Source organism: Rhinoderma darwinii, chromosome 2 (genome assembly GCF_050947455.1).
Source record: "Rhinoderma darwinii isolate aRhiDar2 chromosome 2, aRhiDar2.hap1, whole genome shotgun sequence".
NCBI classification, from domain to species: Eukaryota; Metazoa; Chordata; class Amphibia; order Anura; family Rhinodermatidae; genus Rhinoderma; species Rhinoderma darwinii.
Window position 1 is genome coordinate 400,545,962 of NC_134688.1, and position 21,590 is coordinate 400,567,551.

The 21,590-nt window shown below is 44.0% G+C and overlaps 1 protein-coding gene across 1 annotated transcript in view; it reads right to left on the minus strand.

Annotated features, from left to right (window-relative positions):
• The window catches only part of SMPX (small muscle protein X-linked), a 107,260-nt gene that overhangs the window by 56,570 nt on the left and 29,100 nt on the right, over positions 1-21,590 (minus strand). Inside the window, exons 2-3 of the mRNA XM_075850789.1 lie at positions 10,899-10,956; positions 6,173-6,259 (exon numbers count right to left, since the gene is read on the minus strand). Of these exons, the coding sequence (XP_075706904.1) occupies positions 6,173-6,259; positions 10,899-10,937 (126 nt within the window). The 5' untranslated portion in view covers positions 10,938-10,956. The remainder of the gene's footprint in view (positions 1-6,172; positions 6,260-10,898; positions 10,957-21,590) is intronic.

The window sequence follows — 21,590 nt, forward strand, 5'->3', positions numbered from 1 at the left end:
ATTCTGCAGAAATGAGTCATGGCCGGGAGAAGTCGTCATGAGCGCTGTACCGGATGGAGAAGAAAAGAGGAAAAAAAACTACTAGAATCTGAGACGTCATCACCTGTGAGTCACTAGATTTATAGAGAATCTGTCACCTCTCCTGACATGTTTATTATAGGAAATCCTTGTATTTCACAAAAAGTCTTTCTGCAGTCCAGGACTGATAGACAATTCTCCTTGTCAGGAGGTTGTGTCCCTGCACAGTGTGATACTGTCAGTATGTAGGGACACCGCGCTGTGACAAGGGAAATCGTAACACTGTTAATGCTTGCCCAAAAAGGTAGTGTTAAAAATAGTTACGGCGCGGCAGGGCGGCGGTGAGGAAGGGGGGCCCAAGTTTGGGTAACAGCCCAGGGCCCATGGTCTACTTAATCCGCCACTGTCATCAATGATTCTAAATCATAAAAGAATTGATGATGTTTAGTTCTCTATCTCTTCATTAAAGACCACCTGTAGTTGGCATAAGTCGGCTCACATAGAATCCTCATAGCCACGACCCTGAGCTGGTGGAAATCTTTCTGTTGGACTTTATGTTCAAGCACAAATTTTAGAAAATTCACCACAAAATCATTGTGAGCTTAAAATGTGGACCCCCTGCCACGTAGAAAGTGCTCCACAGCCCTACACCATTGTTGATTGGGTATAGAGCTGTAGAGTGCATTCACATCCCATGGATACATAGTAGCTGAGGCGCTAAAACAAAATAATTATAATAAAACTATGTTTAGGATGCCCAAACACATACAGAGAAAAAAAAAAGCGCATCAAAGGTTTAAACCATAAATTATTATGGAATATTCTATATACAGATGTAGCTGGGACGAATTTGTCATTTTCAAATAATCTGCTCCCCATAAACAAGCTGAATGCGGACGTACTGCTCCGATGATCAGCTCCTATTTCTTGGGTAGCCCCTCCGTAGCTGCTCATTTATTGCACTTATTACATATGCCTATTAAAATCAAAGGATATTCATTCTTTTCAGTGTAGGCCTGCAGTCCTAAGAGCTAATAGCTATTCTGGAGCCACCTCGGTATTAACACAGGGAAAAAAAAGTTGATAGATAACTGTGACCACTCCACCATATTTACTGTATCTCTTAATAGAAATTTGGATCATAAAGAGAAATACATGAATGATATGCACCTTCCCTATACTTTGTATAATGACATACAGTTACATAAATATTAGTACTGCCTAAACATAGGACTAAACATGATTTAACATGGTTGCCATGGAAACCTTTACTGACTCAGATCTCGGAAACACTACATGCTGGATAGTTACAATGTAGTAGAGTTTGACAATATTTGAATTCTGTTGTGGGGTTATACTGACACTCTGTGGCCATAAATAAGTATCATTATTCATATACAAAATTTCCCCCAAAAAAATAACGTCAGATTGGTAGTTAAAGCGGATCTGTCACCTCGGTAGGTAAGGCTTCATTCACATCTGTGTTGGGGTCCCGTTCTGACGTCAGCTTTCCGTCAGAACGGGACCCTGAACAGACACAAACTGACATAAACTGACACAAACGAAAACCAGAGATTTCCGTTTCCATCACCATTGATTTCAATGGTGACGGATCCGGTGCCCATGGTTTCCGTTTGTCTCTGTTGTGCACCGGTGCCCATCGTTTTGCCGCAAGCAATAGCGTAGTCGACTAGACTATTGCTTCCGGCAAAACTACGTGTCCGATGCACCACAGTGACAAACAGAGGGCACCTGATCCGTCACCATTGAAATCAATGGTGATGGAAATGGAAATATCTGGTTTCTGTTTGTGTCAGTTTGTGTCTGTTCAGGGTCCCGTTCTGACGGAAAGCTCAGATGTAACGTCAGAACGGAACCCCGACGCAGATGTGAACGAAGCCATAGGGCAGCATGTTACAGGGACAGATCTGTTCTACTTTTAGTCAAAACGTCACAAAAAATATTGTGCTGTTTGGCTGATAGGACCTCTTGGCGGTGATTGTTGGCAACCTGTCTATCGCTGTAAGGAGGGCTGGAATAGGAAAGGAGAGGTGGGAGACGCGTTCTTCTCATGAATATACCGGTGTCATAACTATGTGTTAGGGTATGTTCACACGGCAGCGTCCGTAACGGCCGAAATTACGGGGCTGTTTTCAGGAGAAAACAGCCCTGTCATTTCAGCCGTAACGGCATGTGCAGGCGCTTGAACGCCGCGTCCATTACGGACGTAATTGGTGCTGCTTTTCATTGGAGTCAATGAATAACGGCTCCAATTACGCCCCAAGAAGTGACAGGTCACTTCTTTGACACGGGCGTCTATTTACGCGCCGTCTTTTGACAGCGGCGCGTAAATATACGCCTCGTGTGAACAGACAAACGTCAGCCCATTGCTTTCAATGGGCAGATGTTTGTCAACGCATTCAAGCCGTAATTTCGGACGTAATTCGGGGGTTAATATGCCCGATTTACGTCCGTAATTAGTGTGTGTGAACATACCCTTAGTGTTAGGTAACTTCTATATTATGGTCTTCTGTAACGAAGGAGACGCTACGTTGCATTTGCTTGTATTGATACTGTTTATTTGAAAATTTAACAAAAACATTGTTTTAAGACAAAATAAAGAAATTAACAAACATTATAATAAAGTTTAAAGTGTAAAATATAGGAAAAGCTAGCTCCCGTGGTCTTGTGTCCTGTTCTGCTCGTCCAGTGTTATATGGAAATCAGTGATTTCAGTGGTTATGTGTCATTCGAAATACTATAAAAGAACAATTAACAACAGGAAGTACTGTACAGCCATATTGTGCCTCAATTTTAATGTGGCTTCTCAGAAACAGGCAACAGACAATAAGGGAGATGTAAGAAAACTGGTGCAAAGGAAAAGTGGAGTAGTTGCCCATGGCAACCAATCAGGTTCCTGCTTTTATTTTCCAAAAGGCCTCTTAAAAATGAGAGGTGGAATCTGATTGGTCACCATAGGCAATTACTTCACTTTTCCTTTGCACCAATATGTTAGAAAGTTCAATAAATTGCAAAATGAAAGTTTAGCCATCATGGTTGATTTTACTTTTTCGCTGGAAATCCCCTTTAAGTGTCCATTTTTAAAATCTAAAATTTTGGAAGACGTAATAATGGGATGGAATTTTATTTTAGTTTCATTAACTAGTTTTCTTTCTAAATATGCAAATGAGGCTATACCTTGACAAGTGGGAGGTAACTGCAGCGATTCTCCTGAGGTGGAGCTACCTCACAGCCTCTGACGCTGTCCTATCAGCATGAAGCTGCTTCACACAGTGTGAGAGACTGAGGCTGGAGGGAAGGGGAATCACTTCAAATAGTCATGGTGGCATATGAAAGATGAGATTCATGTTCTAGCTGTGAAACAACCGGAGGTATCACCAAAGCACCATCAGGAATGGAAGCTGTATATTATATGATCACGCTGTGTTGTTGGGCTGGGAAGAGGAGAAATGTATGACACTGATTGGACAGCGTCATGCAGAAAACATTATGCCGCCCGAGTGAAAAGAAAGAGTAACCTCCCATTTGGCAAAAATAGCCAAATTAGCATATTTAGAAAAATGAACATAACTTTGCAAATAATAAAAGTTTTTGGAAAAAAATGACACTGTAGTTATCAGCATCACAGAGCCTATTAGATTAGTTAGGAGGTAGGGCGTTAATAAACTAGTGACAGATCCTCTTTAAGCCCCCCACCCTCCACTGACTTTGTACCAGACTATACAGCAAAGCGAACTACAGAAATATGGATAGTCATATATAAAAAAAATCTATTTAAAATAAAAACCTGATTTAAATAATGTCATTATCTGATGATTCATATACTGAGAATTAAGTTAAACATATATATAAATATATATATATATGGCCCTTGTACACACACACACACATATATATATATATATATATATATATATATATATACATACAGGGGCGTGCAGAGGTGGCAGTCGCTACCGGGCCCTTGTGCCTAAGGAGGCCCAAAGGCACAAATCGCTTGTCCTTACTCATGGCTTGTTGCAAGACGACAAGCGATTTGTCTGAAACACGTAGGCCTGCTATCTGATGCATCCACCCCTATGTATATGGACTTTTTAATATATTTGGATTAAAGTTGTGATATTACGTCCTTTTAAATACAGCGCAGGATTACGTTTCTCTTTTTCTGCTTTGATCTCCATTGTGTGCCGCCACAAGGATCCGTGCGCTGTCCGGGCTCGGACATAGGATAGGTGAGCTGGAGGATTCCTCCCCCATTTACTTCTATAACATTAATACCACTGAAGTGAATAACCCGAGCAGGAAAAATGGGTAAGAGTAAGGATCTGAGCGACTTGACAAGGGCCAAGTTGTAATGCTAGAGACATCTCCAAGACGGCAGATCTTGTGCGGTGTACCCAGTATGCAGTGGTTTGTACCTACTAAAAGTGGTCCAAGAAAGGACAAGCAGTGAACCAGCTCATTGATGTGCATGGAGTGAAGTCTAGCCTATCTGTCCCGATCTCACAGAAGAGCTACTGTAGCATAAATTGCTGAAAAATTTAATGCTGGTTATTGCAGCTTGCTGCGTTTGGGGGTGCATTGCCACAGACCGGTCAGAGTGTCCATGCTGACCTCTGTCTGCTGTCAAAAAGGCCTACAATTGGCACGTGACTATCAGAACTGCAACATGGAGCAATGTAAGAAGGTGGCCTAATAAACCAAGTTTTCTTTTACATCATGTGGACAGAGGGGGCGTGTGCACCAGGATGCACTATGGGAAGAAGGAAAGCTAGTGTAGGCAGTGTGATGCTCTGGCCATTGTTATGTTGGAAAATCTTGGGTTCTGGCATTTATGTGTATGTTACTTTGGCTCATACCACCTACCTAAACATTGTTACAGATCAAGTATACCGCTTCATGGCAATGGCATTCCCTAATGGCAGAGGCATTTTCAGCAGAATAATGCACCCTGTCACACTACAAAAACTGTTCAGGAAAGGTTTGAGGAACATGACAGAGTGGTCCATACGTTAACTTAGCCTTCAAATTCAATCCAATCGAGCATGTGTGGGATGTTCTGAAAAAACAAGTCCAATCCATGACGGCCCAACCTCGCAACTTAAAGATCTGATGCTAACCAGATACCACATGACACCTTCAGAGGTCTTGTGGAGTTGATGCCTCGATGGGTCAGAGCTGTTTTAGTGGTCAGAGGGGGACCTATAAAATTTTAGGGCCTGTGCACATCACGTTTTTTTGCCCTACGCTTAGCAGGTACATCGGGGAAACTCCAGACGTGCAAGCTAAATCTGTCCTTAGGGCATCGTTAGCCCAATGGAGGCCAAAAGAGTGTCCTTTTGGCCTCGGTTGGGTTGGTATACATTGTTATACCTTTTTTTGGGCGGATGTAATATCGTAGTTGACTATGCTATTTCATCCTGAGGGATCCCACAAAAAAAAGTATATAACACGGTATAATTTTTTATTTTTAACATAGGAGCCTATGTGCGACGGATGCCACTGTATGGCATCCGTCAGAGGTATACGTTAAACGTATGCCTTAGGGAGCTTCCTCAGGAATAAGTGGGGAGTCATGCTGGGGACTAGGAATAATAGGGGAAGACATGCTGGGAACTAGGAATGAGAGGGTAGCCATGCAGAGGGGGACTATGCTGGGGAATAGAAATGAGAGGGGCGTCATGCTGTGGACTAAGGATGAGAGTAGGAGCCATGCTGGGAACTAGGAATTAGAGGGAAGCGATACTGGGGACTAGGAATGAGAGGAATGTTTAATTCTGTGTGGCACTTGTTTGCTTAGTGCATTATATATATATATGTGCGTGTGTGTGTGCATATATGTGTGTATATATATATTTCCGCAACCATTGGATAATCCATAGTATTTGATAATCCCCCACCTAGCAGTTCCCATTGATGTTAAATTATAGGAATTTTACTGTGTATATTGTATCACAGCATAAAAAAGTTAATATTAAAAAAAACTGTATATCACATACATACCATTCTACCTACTGTACAGTCAAAAAAGGCATGACATCTTTCAAAATAAAAAATTATTGCTGATGATAATAATCATGGTAATGCTGACAAAAATATATTCTTACTATGAATGTCCTTCATTGATTCTTACCTGTTCTGCTTCAGGAGTAAATTCTCTTCTTTTGGGTGGTTGTCCGGCACCAGGTCGGAATGCTCCCATAGGAATATTGAGATTAGCCTAATAGATAAAGAAGTCTATTATTAGTTACATTTAAAGAGGCTCTGTCACCAGATTATAAGTGCCCTATCTCCTACATAATCTGATTGGCGCTGTGATGTAGGTGACAGCAGTGGTTTTTAATTAGAAAAACGATCATTTTTGAGCAAGTTATGAGCTAGTTTAGCTTTATGCTAATGAGTTTCTCAATGGACAACTGGGCGTGTTTTTACTTTTTACCAACTGGGCGTTGTACAGAGGTTGTATGAGGCTGACCAATCAGTGACCAATCAGCATCATACACTTCTCATTGTTCCAGCCCAGCTTCTTTCACTGCACAATCACACTGTGCTGTGGATCATGCTGGGCTGGAACAATGAGAAGTGTAAGACACTGATTAGTCACTGATTGGTCAGCCTCATACACTCCTCTGTACAACACCCAATTGGTAAAAAGTAAAAACACGCCCAGTTGTCCATTGAGAAACTCATTAGCATAAATCTAAACTAGCTCATAACTTGCTAAAAATGATAGTTTTTCAAAATAAAAACCACTCCTGTTATCTACATTACAGCGCCGATCAGGAGATAGGGCACTTATAATCTGGTGACAGAGCCTCTTTAACTAAGCGCACACTATTCTACTTTCTACAAAAGTTTTATTAGCAATTTTCCACAACATCACAATACAAGGCACAAACGTTTTATGTCACGTGGCTGATTTCCGGCGTTACCATTTTCAGTTTGTTCCATTCTGAGGGAATAATGTCTATTACCCCCTGGTATTTTCGAACTTTATCATGATGGTTCAGCAGGAGAATTTACAAAACAAGGCTAGATCTTTCTTCTTTCTAAAAAAAATCTATGAACCAACATCTAAGCAACCTCACAGTGGATTCATCTATGGAAACATCTGCAGGAAGAAGTGAACGGACTTCCCATTGGATATCAATAAAATGTTCTGTTTTATTTAATGTTAGAAGATATGCCTGAGCATAGAGGATTCAATGCCTGGGATAAGCTGCTTTTTACAAGTGTTGTACCATAGTTTTTTGATTTCTAGAACATAGGGGGGGGGGGTCCCATATCTGCTATATTCATGTCTTAAGAGACAATCTCTCTAATGCCCATTATTATGTATTTATGTCCAAAATTCAGTGATAATTAACTCTATAGGGCAGGGGTCTCAAACACTTGGCCCACGGGCAACATTGGGCACCTGAGGTTGTCATCTGCGGCCCACGGGGCACGGAAGCTCCCCCGGGAGATGAAAGAGCAGGCCGAAGGAAGAGCGAGTCGGCTCTCCTATATGACATCATAAAGAAGCACAGTCCCTTTGTCGTGCTGCTGGATCGTTGGTGGTAGGTGAGCAATGGCCACACAGTGCCCTGTAGATAGTGCAAACCCCCCTGTAGATAGTGCCCCACACACCCCACCCTATTAACAGCTCCTCCCTGTAGATAGCTCTATATGGACAGTGACTTTAGGGGCTTCTCCAGCAGAGGAATCCCCGGCCAGAGTGTCGGCAACACTCTGGCCAGGGAATCCGGTCCATGAGGATCCCCTGACGTCACTGTCCATATATGGACAGTGACTTCAGGGGCTCTTCCAGCAGCGTTCTGGCTGGGGATTCCACTCCTAGAGGGAGCCCCAATGGAGCTGTATATAGGGGGTGGTATTACCTGTAGGGTGTGTGTGGGGGCATATCCATAAGGGTGTGTGTGTGGCACTATCTACAGAGGGGAGGTGTGTGGCAATATGTACAAAGGGGTGTGTGTGGCACGATCTACAGAGGGCATTGTGGCACTATCTATAGAGGGCACTGTGGCATTATCTACAGAGGGCACTGTGGCATTATCTACAGAGGGCACTGTGGCAGTATCTACAGAGGGCACTGTGGCAGTATCTACAGAGGGCACTGTGGCATTATCCAAAAAGGGGCTGCCCAATCTTGACATTCTTGTTATAGTAATGTAGTAATGTTATAGTAATGTGGTATTATAGTAATGTAGTATTGTTATAGTAATGTAGTAATGTTATAGTAATGTGGTATTATAGTAATGTAGTATTGTTATAGTAATGCAGTATTATTATAGTAATGTAGTGTTGCTATAGTAGTTCAAATAACTAATTGATTAACAATCATTTTGTATTGTATTAAATTTGAAAGTAATGGCCCGTCAACGTCCCATTTTTTCTATGTGCAGCCCTTTTACCTGGGTGAGTTTGAGACCCCTAGTATAGGGGATCTCTTTTTTTTCTGACTTGAAAAATGAAATAATTGACAAACTGCAGCTGTCACTGGGGGAGCTAAACCAATGTGCAGTGAGCTCTCCCCCCACCCCCCATAGTTCTGGCTGCAGGTAGCCCCTAGCAGTCGCATGCCCTGCCTCTATGGTAGTACAGTATGTCACTGGTGTGCGTTGTGTATAGATATGACAGTGTGTAGGAGTGTGTGTATTCAGTCTGTTTATATATGAAAATAACTTTGTTTTATTTTAATGCCTGTTGTATTATTATCTAACAAAACATATATTCTAATATCCTTGCTGAAATGTAAATATATTTGTGCTAATATCACAGCGCCACAGATGTATCTATATGTATGATGTACAATGTATGTTCAGTTTGGACCTATTTTATAGTGTGTATTAGGACAATCCCCTTTATAGGATGTTAAGTTACATAACAAGCTACTTACTCCAACTGCCATTGTAAGAGTATTAGCTAACTGATAAGAACAGGTTGTCCTGTCTGAGGTATTATACCTTGTGCACATGGTAAAGCTAGCCAATCACCTAAAATACCTGTCAGCAGAATGCTTGTTCAGCAGACAGCTATCTCCCCCGATCTCCCCATTTCCCTCAGCTCTGCATTGCCATGCGAATGAGCTCTACTACTGCACATCTGACTGGCATCTGCCCTGCAAAAAGGAGCTCTAAATTTTCAGCTGCTCATCCCTTGTTGCCATTGTAAACCAACTGGCCTCCCCCAGATAATTATATGTGGTGTCAACAATATTCCCTATAAAAGTAAGTGGTATGGGTATGCAGGATTTACCCAAGGAAGGTCAGGTTATTGACACCAGCTGTCAGGATAGAAGAAATATTCAAAACCTATACAATAATGGTTATGCCATATCCGTAAAAAATAATTAATTTAACTGAGGTTTCTGATTTTCCATACTAAATGATAAATAGAAAAGACTTAACTTCCCCTGACGTATTCACTTTATATTTGTTATCAGGATGTGCCCTACGCATACTGTACAAAGACTTCGTCATCCCTTGTGATTCGTTCCTGTGGGAAATAAAGTAACTGGCAACTGTGCCCTGCGCTGCAATTAGTAACGATAATCTTTCTGTTTTGAGCGCTGGGGTCTGAGTTAAATAGAATGGAAATATGGAAAATTAGAAGTGACACTATTTGAAGATGTGTTGTCACAAAAAGATAGTACACTGGTAGTAATGACCCCAAATAATGTTTTCAGAAGTTCTTGGGAAAAAATTAAAAATACCAGCACTTACACCGTTGGTCTTCCTGCTCATTTTTATTGAACCTAAATGTTTTTGGACTATGAAAAGTTGTGATGAGGCAACCCCATTCCATATGCCCTATTGGCACCCCATCCCTATTAGTCAGAATGGTCAGCTGATAATAAAGAGGAACCGTTTCAGGTACCACCACCCACCGTGTAACCCAGGCCATCAGTGGATAAATGCATGTGCCATAAATGACTGACTGAAATATTTAATTAATTCATTGGACTAATGAAATAAATAAACAATTTATTCATGTATGAGTTAAAATGCTATTTTTATACCCTGTTTTATGAAACTACTTTGGTTTGATACAACTTTAGTGTTGTAGCTATAATATAGACAGTCTACATTATTGGCTGCAGCGGTCACATGCTACATGCATGTAAACAATCACCGGAAGTGCCACTGGAGCGTCAGCGCTAGTTCACCGGGGGAAAGGATAGGGTAGTGCTGCTTCTATTGATAATATATCTCATTTTCAGCCATTAGCTAAATATTTTCGGATCCTGGTTAACCACTTATTAACCAATAAATGTAGTGCCATTTGCTGACTCCTAAATGTATGACACTGTTGATAAATCTTCCCCAGTCTCTGCTACAATTTGAGCTCCACTTCCTTATTTACATATTCCCTCTCCATATGAATAGGATAAGTACATAAACTCATATAGAAATATACAACAGGACCAAATTGTAACTAAGACTATATTATAAAGGTAGAGATCCACATGTGATCTGTGAGCTGCATTAAGAATTATAGAACCCTAACTATAGTAAAATCTGAAAACCAATAAATCCAACGTGAACGCTTTGTCTTGCATAGAACCATTGTCTAGAAAAGGTAATAAAAAAATAAGTGAAAAAATAAACTAGTCCTGTAAAAAAATTAAATATTTTCGATGTATATATATATATATATATAAAAGTAGAAATCTTGCAGCACTCCAAAATGTGAAAAAATAAGTGGTTTATTCAGCCAATAAATGTATATATATATATATATATATATATATATATATATATATATATATATATATATATACATTAACATTAGACAATTTTTTCACCAAATCTACAGTACATGCAGAAGATATCATGTACCCCATTGATTCTACATACCTGGAGAGATCTGACATGTGATGCCGACTGTTTAGACATTTTAACAGCTGAGATCTACCTGAAACAAAATGAAAAGCATCAGATTCTAGGTATCCATTTAACGCTCACTCACTTCACGGGCAATGGTGCGCTGCATCTCACTTTCCCAGTTGCCTGGATACTTCCACCAATTATATGTTGTAGTAAGGACACCTGAGCTCCGGCCTTTAATAATTAACAGTGAGACATTATACTACGTCCATTTACTACAAACTCACAAGATCAAGGACATTCTGCATGCTCCACTGTAAACTTCACACCTTATTTGTCATCTGTCATCTCTTCTTCTCAGCAACAGATGACAAATGATTCACAATGAACGCAGCTAATGAGTAAAGTTCTCATCTGTTGCATCAGTTTTCCATCCATTGTCTCACTGAGTTCAATGTAAAAAAAAAAAAAAAAAAAAAAAGAAACTTCAGTTGTTCCACATTGAACTCAATTGGGATGACATCTGTCTCATGTGTCATTATCATCTTTCGCATCCATCGCCCCAATAACTTTAATGCAAAAATTGGGATGACATATGGGACAATGGACTTGTTTTTTGTATGTTACGTTATCCTGCCCATTACTATAAAATCCCTTTTAAATCAATGAGATCCACTTTTATTTCCATTTATAAATATCTTTTGGGCACTACAGACTAAGGAAACAGAGGTCTCTGTTCACACTATTATTTATTTTCTTTGTATTTTGGATGGGATGTCCAACCTAGTGCAGGCCTTATGTTAAATGCTACCCTGTGAGGTACCTTTTCTTGATTTTCTACATCCCATAGGGGGTATACTGTCATACAGTGTACAAATAACTATACCTTATAGTACCTGACTATCAGCGTCATACAGGAGGGTGCCCACACAAGAGTACGGTGTAGTTTGAAATACATGCCATACAGAGTACTGAAGTAGCAGTGCCACACAATTCATAAGTAAATACCACTTTATATTTCTCAAATAATACCAAGAAAGAGTTCAAATTACAGCTCTATTGATAAAGTGATGTAATACAGTAAATTGCAATTTTTAAATAACACTGCTATACACTTTGTTTTTTAATTCCTCACTGTTTTCAAGATCTCTGCTTGCTGTGCGTGAATGAGAACGTTCTTGTTTACATCCAAAGATTAAAAACCCATCTTGACCTAATACGTAAGTAATATGGCAGTATTATTGTAATGGCAGGAAGGAGGTGAAGGGAACAAGTGAGCCCTAATCTACCCACCGCCCTGTCCCTGCCTACTTGCAACGACCCGCCCTAGGCGACGGGGTACAACTTGGCGGCGGTCCCTACGCTGTCTAAGTGCAAGGGAGTACAAACAGGGAACACGCAAGGGAATACAGTAGCCCACGGAACGCCGCGAGGAAACGGAGCGGTGAATGAGCCAGTCAGGATCAGGAAGTAGTGAAGTATACAAACGGGAGCACGGAGCAGAGGCAAGCCAGGGGCAGAGCAACGCAGGATAAACGGAACTGAAGCAAGGCAGAAGCACGGCAGAAGCAGGCTGGAGCAAGGCAGCAGTGGGGCCAGGAATCCAAGAAGAATAACAAGCAAGGAGGAAGAGAAAACGGCAGGTATAAATGGACAGGGGGCGGAGCTAACTCTGACTGACCAGGCCGCGATAGGCTCTCCCACTCCTGAGCCTGCCACCCTGATTGGTGGGAGCAGGTGTCAGTCTCAGAGGTCTGGCCTCAGGTGTCGACTGATTAATCCTGGGAGTATACCCAGACGTAGTGCCTGGCAGATCCTTTACAGTACTCCCCCTTTTATGAGGGGCCACCGGACCCTTACTAAGAGGACCCGGTTTAGTGGGGAAGAGAAGGTGGAACCTCCTGATCAATACCCCAGCGTGAACATCTCGAGCAGGTACCCAAGTCCTCTCCTCCGGCCCGTATCCTCTCCAATGGACCAGGTACTGGAGGGAGCCCTGGATCATCCTACTGTCCACAATCTTGGCCACCTCGAATTCCACCCCCTCAGGGGTGAGAACGGGAACAGGAGGTTTCCTCGAGGGGGACCAGGACGGGGAGCAGCGTTTCAGGAGGGAGGCATGGAAAACGTCGTGTATGCGAAAGGATGGGGGCAGCTCCAGACGGAAGGATACAGCGTTGAGGACATCAATGACCTTATAAGATCCAATAAATCGGGGAGCAAACTTCCTGGACGGGACCTTAAGGCGCAAGTTCCTCGACGACAACCACACCAGATCCCCGACGACAAACCGGGGGTTAGCAGAACGTCTACAATCAGCCTGAATCTTTTGTACGCTCTGGGACGCCTCTAGGTTCTTCTGAACCTGGGCCCAGACTGTGCACAGTTCCCGATGAACGTCCTCTACCTCGGGATTATTGGAACAACCAGGGGAAACGGAGGAGAACCTAGGATTAAACCCGAAATTACAGAAAAACGGGGAGACCCCTGACGAGTTACTGACCCGGTTATTCAGGGAAAATTCGGCGAGGGGAAGGAATGAGACCCAATCAAATTGACAGTCAGAAATGAAACACCTTAAATATTGTTCCAGGGATTGGTTAGTCCTTTCCGTTTGGCCATTAGTTTCGGGATGGAAGGCGGAGGAGAAGGATAGATCAATCTCCAACTTTTTACAAAAAGCTCTCCAAAATAAGGAAACAAATTGTATCCCTCTGTCCGAAACGATATTGACTGGGGCCCCATGGAGACGCAGAATGTGTTTCACAAACAAAGAAGCTAACGTCTTGGCGTTAGGTAGTTTCTTAAGGGGCACAAAGTGGCACATCTTGCTGAAGCGGTCTACTACCACCCACACCACCGACTTGCCCTGAGATGGAGGCAAATCGGTGATAAAATCCATGGAGATATGGGTCCAAGGTCTCTGGGGAATGGGCAAGGAACGTAGTAAGCCCGCAGGTCGGGACCTAGGGGTCTTGGACCTAGCACAGACCTCACAAGCGGCGACGTAAGCCCTAACATCTTTAGGCAACCCAGGCCACCAATAGTTTCTGGTAATGAGGAGTTTGGTACCCAAGATGCCAGGATGACCAGATAGAGCGGAGTCATGGTTTTCCCTGAGTACCCTTAGCCGGTATTGCAGGGGGACAAACAGTTTGTCCCCAGGGAGGTTCCCGGGAGCTGAACCTTGATCAGCCGCGATGTCAGAGGCTAAGTCAGAATCAGTGGCAGAAACAATTATACCAGGGGGTAAAATACAAGCAGGATCCTCAGAAGGAGGATTAGCCATGAAACTACGTGACAGTGCATCAGCCTTAATATTTTTGGACCCAGCCCTATAGGTAACCAAGAAATTAAATCTGGTAAAGAATAGTGCCCACCGAGCTTGTCTAGGATTAAGCCTCCGGGCAGATTCTAGGAAAACCAGATTCTTGTGGTCAGTAAAGACCGTTATCTGGTGTCTGGCCCCCTCCAAGAAGTGACGCCACTCTTCAAAAGCCCATTTAATGGCTAAAAGTTTGCGGTTGCCAATATCATAGTTACACTCCGTGGGCGAAAACTTCCTAGAGAAGTAAGCACAGGGGCGGAGATGGGTGAGGGAGCTGGTACCCTGGGACAGGACGGCCCCCACTCCCACCTCGGACGCGTCAACCTCCACAATAAATGGCTCCCTTTGGTTGGGCTGAACCAGCACGGGGGCCGAGATAAAGCACTTCTTGAGGGTCTCAAAAGCCTGGACGGCCTCAGGGGGCCAATGGAGGACATCAGCACCCTTGCGAGTGAGGTCCGTAAGAGGCTTAGCGACGACCGAGAAGTTGGCAATAAATCTCCTGTAATAGTTAGCGAACCCCAAAAAACACTGTAGCGCCTTCAGGGAGGCAGGTTGGACCCATTCCGCCACAGCCTGAACCTTGGCAGGGTCCATGCGGAATTCATGAGGAGTGAGGATTTGACCTAAAAATGGTATCTCCTGTACCCCAAACACACATTTTTCGGTCTTCGCAAACAGATTATTTTCCCGAAGGACCTGGAGGACCTTCCTGACATGCTCCACGTGCGAGGACCAGTCCTTGGAAAACACCAGTATGTCATCAAGGTACACTACAAGAAAATTACCCAGGTAATCTCTCAGAATTTCATTAATAAAATTCTGGAAGACGGCAGGGGCATTACACAACCCAAAGGGCATGACTAGGTATTCGAAATGACCTTCGGGCGTGTTGAACGCAGTTTTCCACTCATCCCCCTCTTTGATGCGGATAAGGTTATATGCCCCCCGTAGATCGAACTTAGAGAACCATTGGGCCCCCTGAACCTGATTAAAAAGATCCGGAATCAAAGGAAGGGGATACTGGTTCCTTACTGTGACCTTATTCAAGTTCCGATAATCAATGCACGGCCTAAGACCACCATCCTTCTTCCCCACGAAGAAGAAGCCAGCACCTACAGGAGAAGTCGAGGGGCGAATGAAACCCTTGGCCAGGCATTCTTGGATATACTCCCTCATAGCTTTACGTTCAGGACATGAAAGATTAAATATCCTCCCCTTAGGAAGCTTGGCACCAGGCACCAAATCGATGGCGCAATCGTAATCTCTATGAGGGGGCAACACCTCGGAGGCCTCCTTAGAAAACACATCACCGAAGTCCTGAACAAACTCAGGAAGCGTGTTCACCTCCTCCCGGGGAGAAATAGAGTTAACCGAAAGACATGACATCAGCCAATCACTACCCCATTTGGTGAGATCCCCAGTATTCCAATCAAACGTGGGATTATGCAGCTGCAACCAGGGAAGACCTAATACCAGATCGGACGATAATCCCTGCATCACCAGTACAGAGCACTGCTCCAAATGCATGGAGCCAACACGGAGTTCAAAAACAGGAGTATGCTGAGTAAAATAACCATTAGCAAGAGGAGTGGAGTCGATACCCACTACCGGGATAGGATAAGGTAAATCAATAAAAGGCATTTTTAGAGACATAGCAAATTCCACAGACATGATATTAGCAGATGAGCCCGAATCCACGAAGGCACTGCCAGTGGCAGACCGGCCAGCAAACGAGACCTGAAAGGGAAGCAAAATCTTATTGCGTTTAGTATTAACGGGAAATACCTGTGCGCCCAAGTGACCTCCCCGATGATCACTTAGGCGCGGAAGTTTTCCGGCTGCTTATTCTTGCGCCTGGGACAGGTGTTCAGTAGATGCTTGTCGTCCCCACAATAGAAGCAGAGACCATTCTTCCTGCGAAACTCTACGTTGTCGAGGGGACATGGAGGCCCCGAGTTGCATAGGTACCTCCGAGTCCTCCGTGGAAGAGCGAGGAGACAGGACCTCGGGGGGAATCGCAGGGCAGTCAGAGGGGAAAACATTGAAACGTTTAAGCTGACGTTCCCTGAGACGTCGGTCAAGTCGTACTGCTAGGGCCATAACCTGGTCTAGGGAGTCAGTAGAGGGGTAGCTAACCAGCAGATCCTTCAGGGCGTCAGATAATCCTAACCTAAACTGGCACTTTAGGGCCGGGTCGTTCCACCGAGAAGCTACGCACCACTTTCTAAAATCAGAACAGTATTCCTCAACAGGTCTCCTACCCTGACGTAAGGTCACCAGCTGACTCTCGGCTAAGGCAGTCCTGTCAGTCTCGTCGTAAATGAGACCGAGGGCAGAGAAAAACCGATCAACGGAGGAAAGTTCAGGGGCGTCAGGAGCCAAGGAGAAGGCCCACTCTTGGGGCCCTTCCTGGAGTCGGGATATAATGATACCCACCCGCTGGTTCTCGGAACCTGAGGAGTGAGGTCTTAGGTGGAAATAAAGTCTGCAACTCTCCCGGAAGGAGAGAAAAGTCTTACGGTCCCCTGAGAACCGGTCAGGTAACTTGAGGTTGGGTTCTAAAGGTGAGGTGAGGGGTACTACAAAGGCAGCGTCAGACTGATTGACCCTCTGAGCCAGGGCCTGGACCTGTAGGGAGAGGCCCTGCATCTGCTGGGTCAGGGTCTCAAGGGGGTCCATGATAGCGTCAGCGTAGAAGAAATGGTAGACTAGGTAAGGGCTTGTTATTATGTAATGGCAGGAAGGAGGTGAAGGGAACAAGTGAGCCCTAATCTACGCACCGCCCTGTTCCTGCCTACTTGCAACGACCCGCCCTAGGCGACGGGGTACAACTTGACGGCGGTCCCTACGCTGTCTAAGTGCAAGGGAGTACAAACAGGGAACACGCAAGGGAATACAGTAGCCCACGGAACGCCGCGAGGAAACGGAGCGGTGAATGAGCCAGTCAGGATCAGGAAGTAGTGGAGTATACAAACGGGAGCACGGAGCAGAGGCAAGCCAGGGGCAGAGCAACGCAGGATAAACGGAACTGAAGCACGGCAGAAGCAGGCTGGAGCAAGGCAGCAGTGGGGCCAGGAATCCAAGAAGAATAACAAGCAAGGAGGAAGAGAAAACGGCAGGTATAAATAGACAGGGGGCGGAGCTAACTCTGACTGACCAGGCCGCGATAGGCTCTCCCACTCCTGAGCCTGCCACCCTGATTGGTGGGAGCAGGTGTCAGTCTCAGAGGTCTGGCCTCAGGTGTCGACTGATTAATCCTGGGAGTATACCCAGACGTAGTGCCTGGCAGATCCTTTACAATTATAAGAGCATTTATAATACTGTAAAGCCATTTTTACAAGACCATATTTAGATCAGTATTTTGTATTAGTATTTGTTTGCTATACACAAGAGTAGGTCCTACACAGAGAAAAAGGTATAAAAGAAAGATTTGTACCTCTTTTATGTTTAGGGCACACTACCGGCTTTGGCTTCCAAAAACTGTTGCAAAATACTGACCAAAATCCTGCCGTGTGAATGTGTCCATAATGAGCACTGTATGGTGGCATTATTCAGGCACTACTGTATATAGCACTGTCATTGTAATCTTTTATGGCAGTATTGATCTCCTTATTTTGGTCTTCAAAAATAAAAAATGGTATACTGCCTAACATTTTTGCCCAGGGATCTCAACAGGCCTTAATCCAACTCTAAATCAATTCTAAATCATCACACAACAAAAATAATATTATTTTTCTTAATGTATTTTTTATGCATAATCAATTTTTACTAATAGGAAACAATATTTTTTCCCTGCTCATCATTGTTTTCTAAATTTACTCTGGACAATTCATTTTATGAACTCTTAGAACCATCCAGATTTCAGAACTATTCACTACATGCAAATGGTCTTTCGGATACCTGATATCTACACATACTTGCCAGTATAAGCGAAGTTGTTGTTTTGACAATGATACTATTAGTTGGTATACTGATTCCCAATACTATATATTTAGGCTAAACATTTTATAAATTGGCAGAAGTAATACTATTGACAATTAGCACACAATAAAACATCTTATTGCCAAGGCTTAATTTCTGGGAAACAGAGAAGACTATCCAGAAAGCAAAAATAAAATGATTTACCAACTAGAAGTGAATGGCTAGCAGAACGCTCTGGCAGATGATAAACCAGACATAGTATCCGCATCAGTGTCAGCCGAAGTGTTTCTAAGGCCGGATTCACACGAGCGTGTGCGTTTTGCGCACGCAAAAAACGCGGCGTTTTGCGTGCGCAAAAGGCAATTAACAGCTCCGTGTGTCATGATCATATGACACTCCGTTTGGATGTTTGTGAACAGAAAAGCACGTGGTGCTTTTCTGCTTTCAATCATAGTTTTGACTGCTGTTGCGCGAATCACGCGCGTCCCACGGAAGTGCTTCCGTGTGGTGCTTGTGATTTTCACGCACACTTTGACTTCAATGGGTGCGTGATGCGCGAAATACGCACAAAGAACGGACATGTCGTGAGTTTTACGCAGCGGACTCACGCTGCGTAAAAATCACGGAACTGTCTGCAAGGACCCATAGACTAATATAGGTCCGTGCGACGCGTGTGAAAATCACGCGCGTTGCACAGACGTATTTAACATTCGTCTGAATAAGCCTTAAGAGTTCCAGCCATATTTTCGCCATCAGCTAAAGAGCCCCCATGTGTACCCACTCCGTTATCATTAATGCACAGCCACAGTAAATGCCACTGCTTTTGCTCTCATGTTGTTTAGAGTTACCTGATTTGCAGAAAGTTACATGTGAGAAGCCAAAGACTACTCACTTTGTGCTCCTGCACTTATCACTATGATCAATAAATGAATTCTACAAATATTGTATATCTTACTGACTAACTACTTCCATGTAACGGCAGAGGACAGCAGTGAGCAAACTGGAAGGTGGCATTCTACTAGCAGAAATTGTATCTGGCACTGAATGAGGGGCGTTGTAGAGAGCACTGTATAGGGGCACTTGTGTCTGACACAGTATGGAAACACTGTGGCTCACATTATTTGGAAAAGTCACCGTGGCTGGCTTTGTAATACATGCCTCAACTTTTGCAGAACCATTTGGAGCAATAGGGAGATCCAGAGTTCAGTATAGTCACTGACCTGTAATATTGTTATAATTTACAGTAAAGGTTGCATTATCTCACATACACTCTATATCTAGAAAATTAGAGTGAAAAAACGGAAAAAATAAAATTTTATATATACACACACACATATATATATAGCAGCAGCATGGAGAACAGTACACAGCGGAACTGAGCATTGTATCTGTGCAGCCAACACAGAGGTGAGATATAACACTTACTAGAAGCAGCATCTCTGTGTGTCTTTCTGCCTTTCTTGCTCTGCTTCTTCTCCCTCCTCCCCCTACTTTCTCCATTGACCTTTATGGGTATCTATAACTTGAACATTCAGTGAGCGTCCCTCCATAGACTACTATGGGGAGCTTTAACCTCATCCTTGAGTCAGTTTTACAATGACAGGAAGCCTATTAGTCCCTGCCTCTATAACTTCTGTACACATCAGACCTGGGGTCCATTGGTCTCTGGCTGCCTTGGCAATCCATCGGCATCCTGCAATCTGTCTAACCACTTGTTGCGGTCAGCTTTGACCACAGAATCTAAGGAGTTAAACACCATGATCATGACCTTCAGTGGTTAGTACTGGTGCATTGCAGTACTGAGGTTCTAGTATGGAATCCAACCAGGAGTTTGTAGGTTCTTCCTATGTATACAGTACATGGCAGTGGCAAAGCTATAGGGGTCGCAGCGGTCGAAATTGCGACCAGGCCCCGAAGCCAGGGGGTCCGCGGCCCCCCACCCGCACTACATCAATAAAAAGTTACTATAGTAACTCGGGCCGCGGGCCCCTGTTACTATAGTAACTGACTGTACTTACCTTCCTGGTTCCGGAGCGTAGCGGAGTTCCTGACGTCACAGCGCAGTGCGCAGCGCACGACATCGTGATCCTGGATAGGACAGAACTGATCAGGACAGAACTTCCGCCGCGGCTGAAGAGGAGGGTAAGATTAATATCCCAGTCTGCTGAAGCTGATTGGCAGGGTCCGTCTCCCAGGAGCCAGCCAATCAGCTGTTTTGAAGGGGCCGCAGCACTGATACGAGAGCTGCTTCCCCTTCATTCCGGTCACTTCATTCCGGTCACTTGCTCACACTGTGAATCCGTGTCGGCGATTCACAGTGTGAGCGACTAAGTGAAATGAAGGGGAAGCAGCTGTCGTACGAGTACTGCGGCCCCTTCAAAATAGCCCGGAAGACGGACCCTGACACATCAACTATTCATGGCCTATCCTGAGGATAGGCCATCAATGTTTAGGGACTGGACAACCCCTTTAAGCCTAGGATGTAGCTGGCTTAGAGGGCCCATGAGACAGGATCACAGATTGTGTGATGCTGTCTGCTGGGCCCTGTATCTAAGCCAATCACATGGTAGGCTTAGATACATGGCCCATGTGTGATCCTCTCTGATTGGCCCTGTATTTAAGCATACCACATGGTAGGTTTAGATACAGGGCCCCAGCACACAGTAATCTTATACTGTATAAGATTACTGTCTGCTGGACCCTGTATCTAAGCCTACCTTGTGGTAGGCTTAGATACAGGGTCCCACAGACAGTATCACACATGGGCCCTGTATCTAAGCCTAACACATGTGTAACTAATCGTTCCAGGACTACTTCGATAACGGCTTTTTTTTATTATCAATAAAATGGTTAATGAGGGTTGTGTGTTTTTTTTTATTTCAATAAAATATTTTTTCTATGTCTTTGGGTTTTTCTTTAAACTATATTACTACCGCCTTAGTAATGGCCGCCGGCTGATTAACAGCATTCATTGCTAAGGCGGGGCTTAGTGTTAGCTGGTGCAGAGGCTAACACTATCCCCCTTTATTCCCCCGGTACCCACCGCCACCAGGGGTGTTGGGAAGAGCCGGGTATGATCCAGCACTTCACCATCTGTAGTGATGGTCGGGTGGCCGCAGGCTGGTATTATCAGGCTGGGAAAGGCCTGAAACAGTGTTTCTTCCCACCCTGGTAATGCTAGGCTGCTGCTGCTTTATTGTATCTGGCTGGTTATGAAAAATGGGGGGGACCCCACGTCATTTAAAAAAAAAAAAAAAAAAAAAAATAATTGTAAAGAACGATGTGGGATCCCCTCCAATTTTCATAACCAGCCAGTTACAACACAGCAGCAGCAGGCAGCATTACCAGGGTGGTAGGAGCCACTGTTTTTAGCCTTCCCCAGCCTTACGATACCAGCCTGCGGCCGCCCCGCTGCCTGACCGTTACTAGAGATGGTCGGGTACTGGTTCATACCCGGCTCTTCCCAGTAC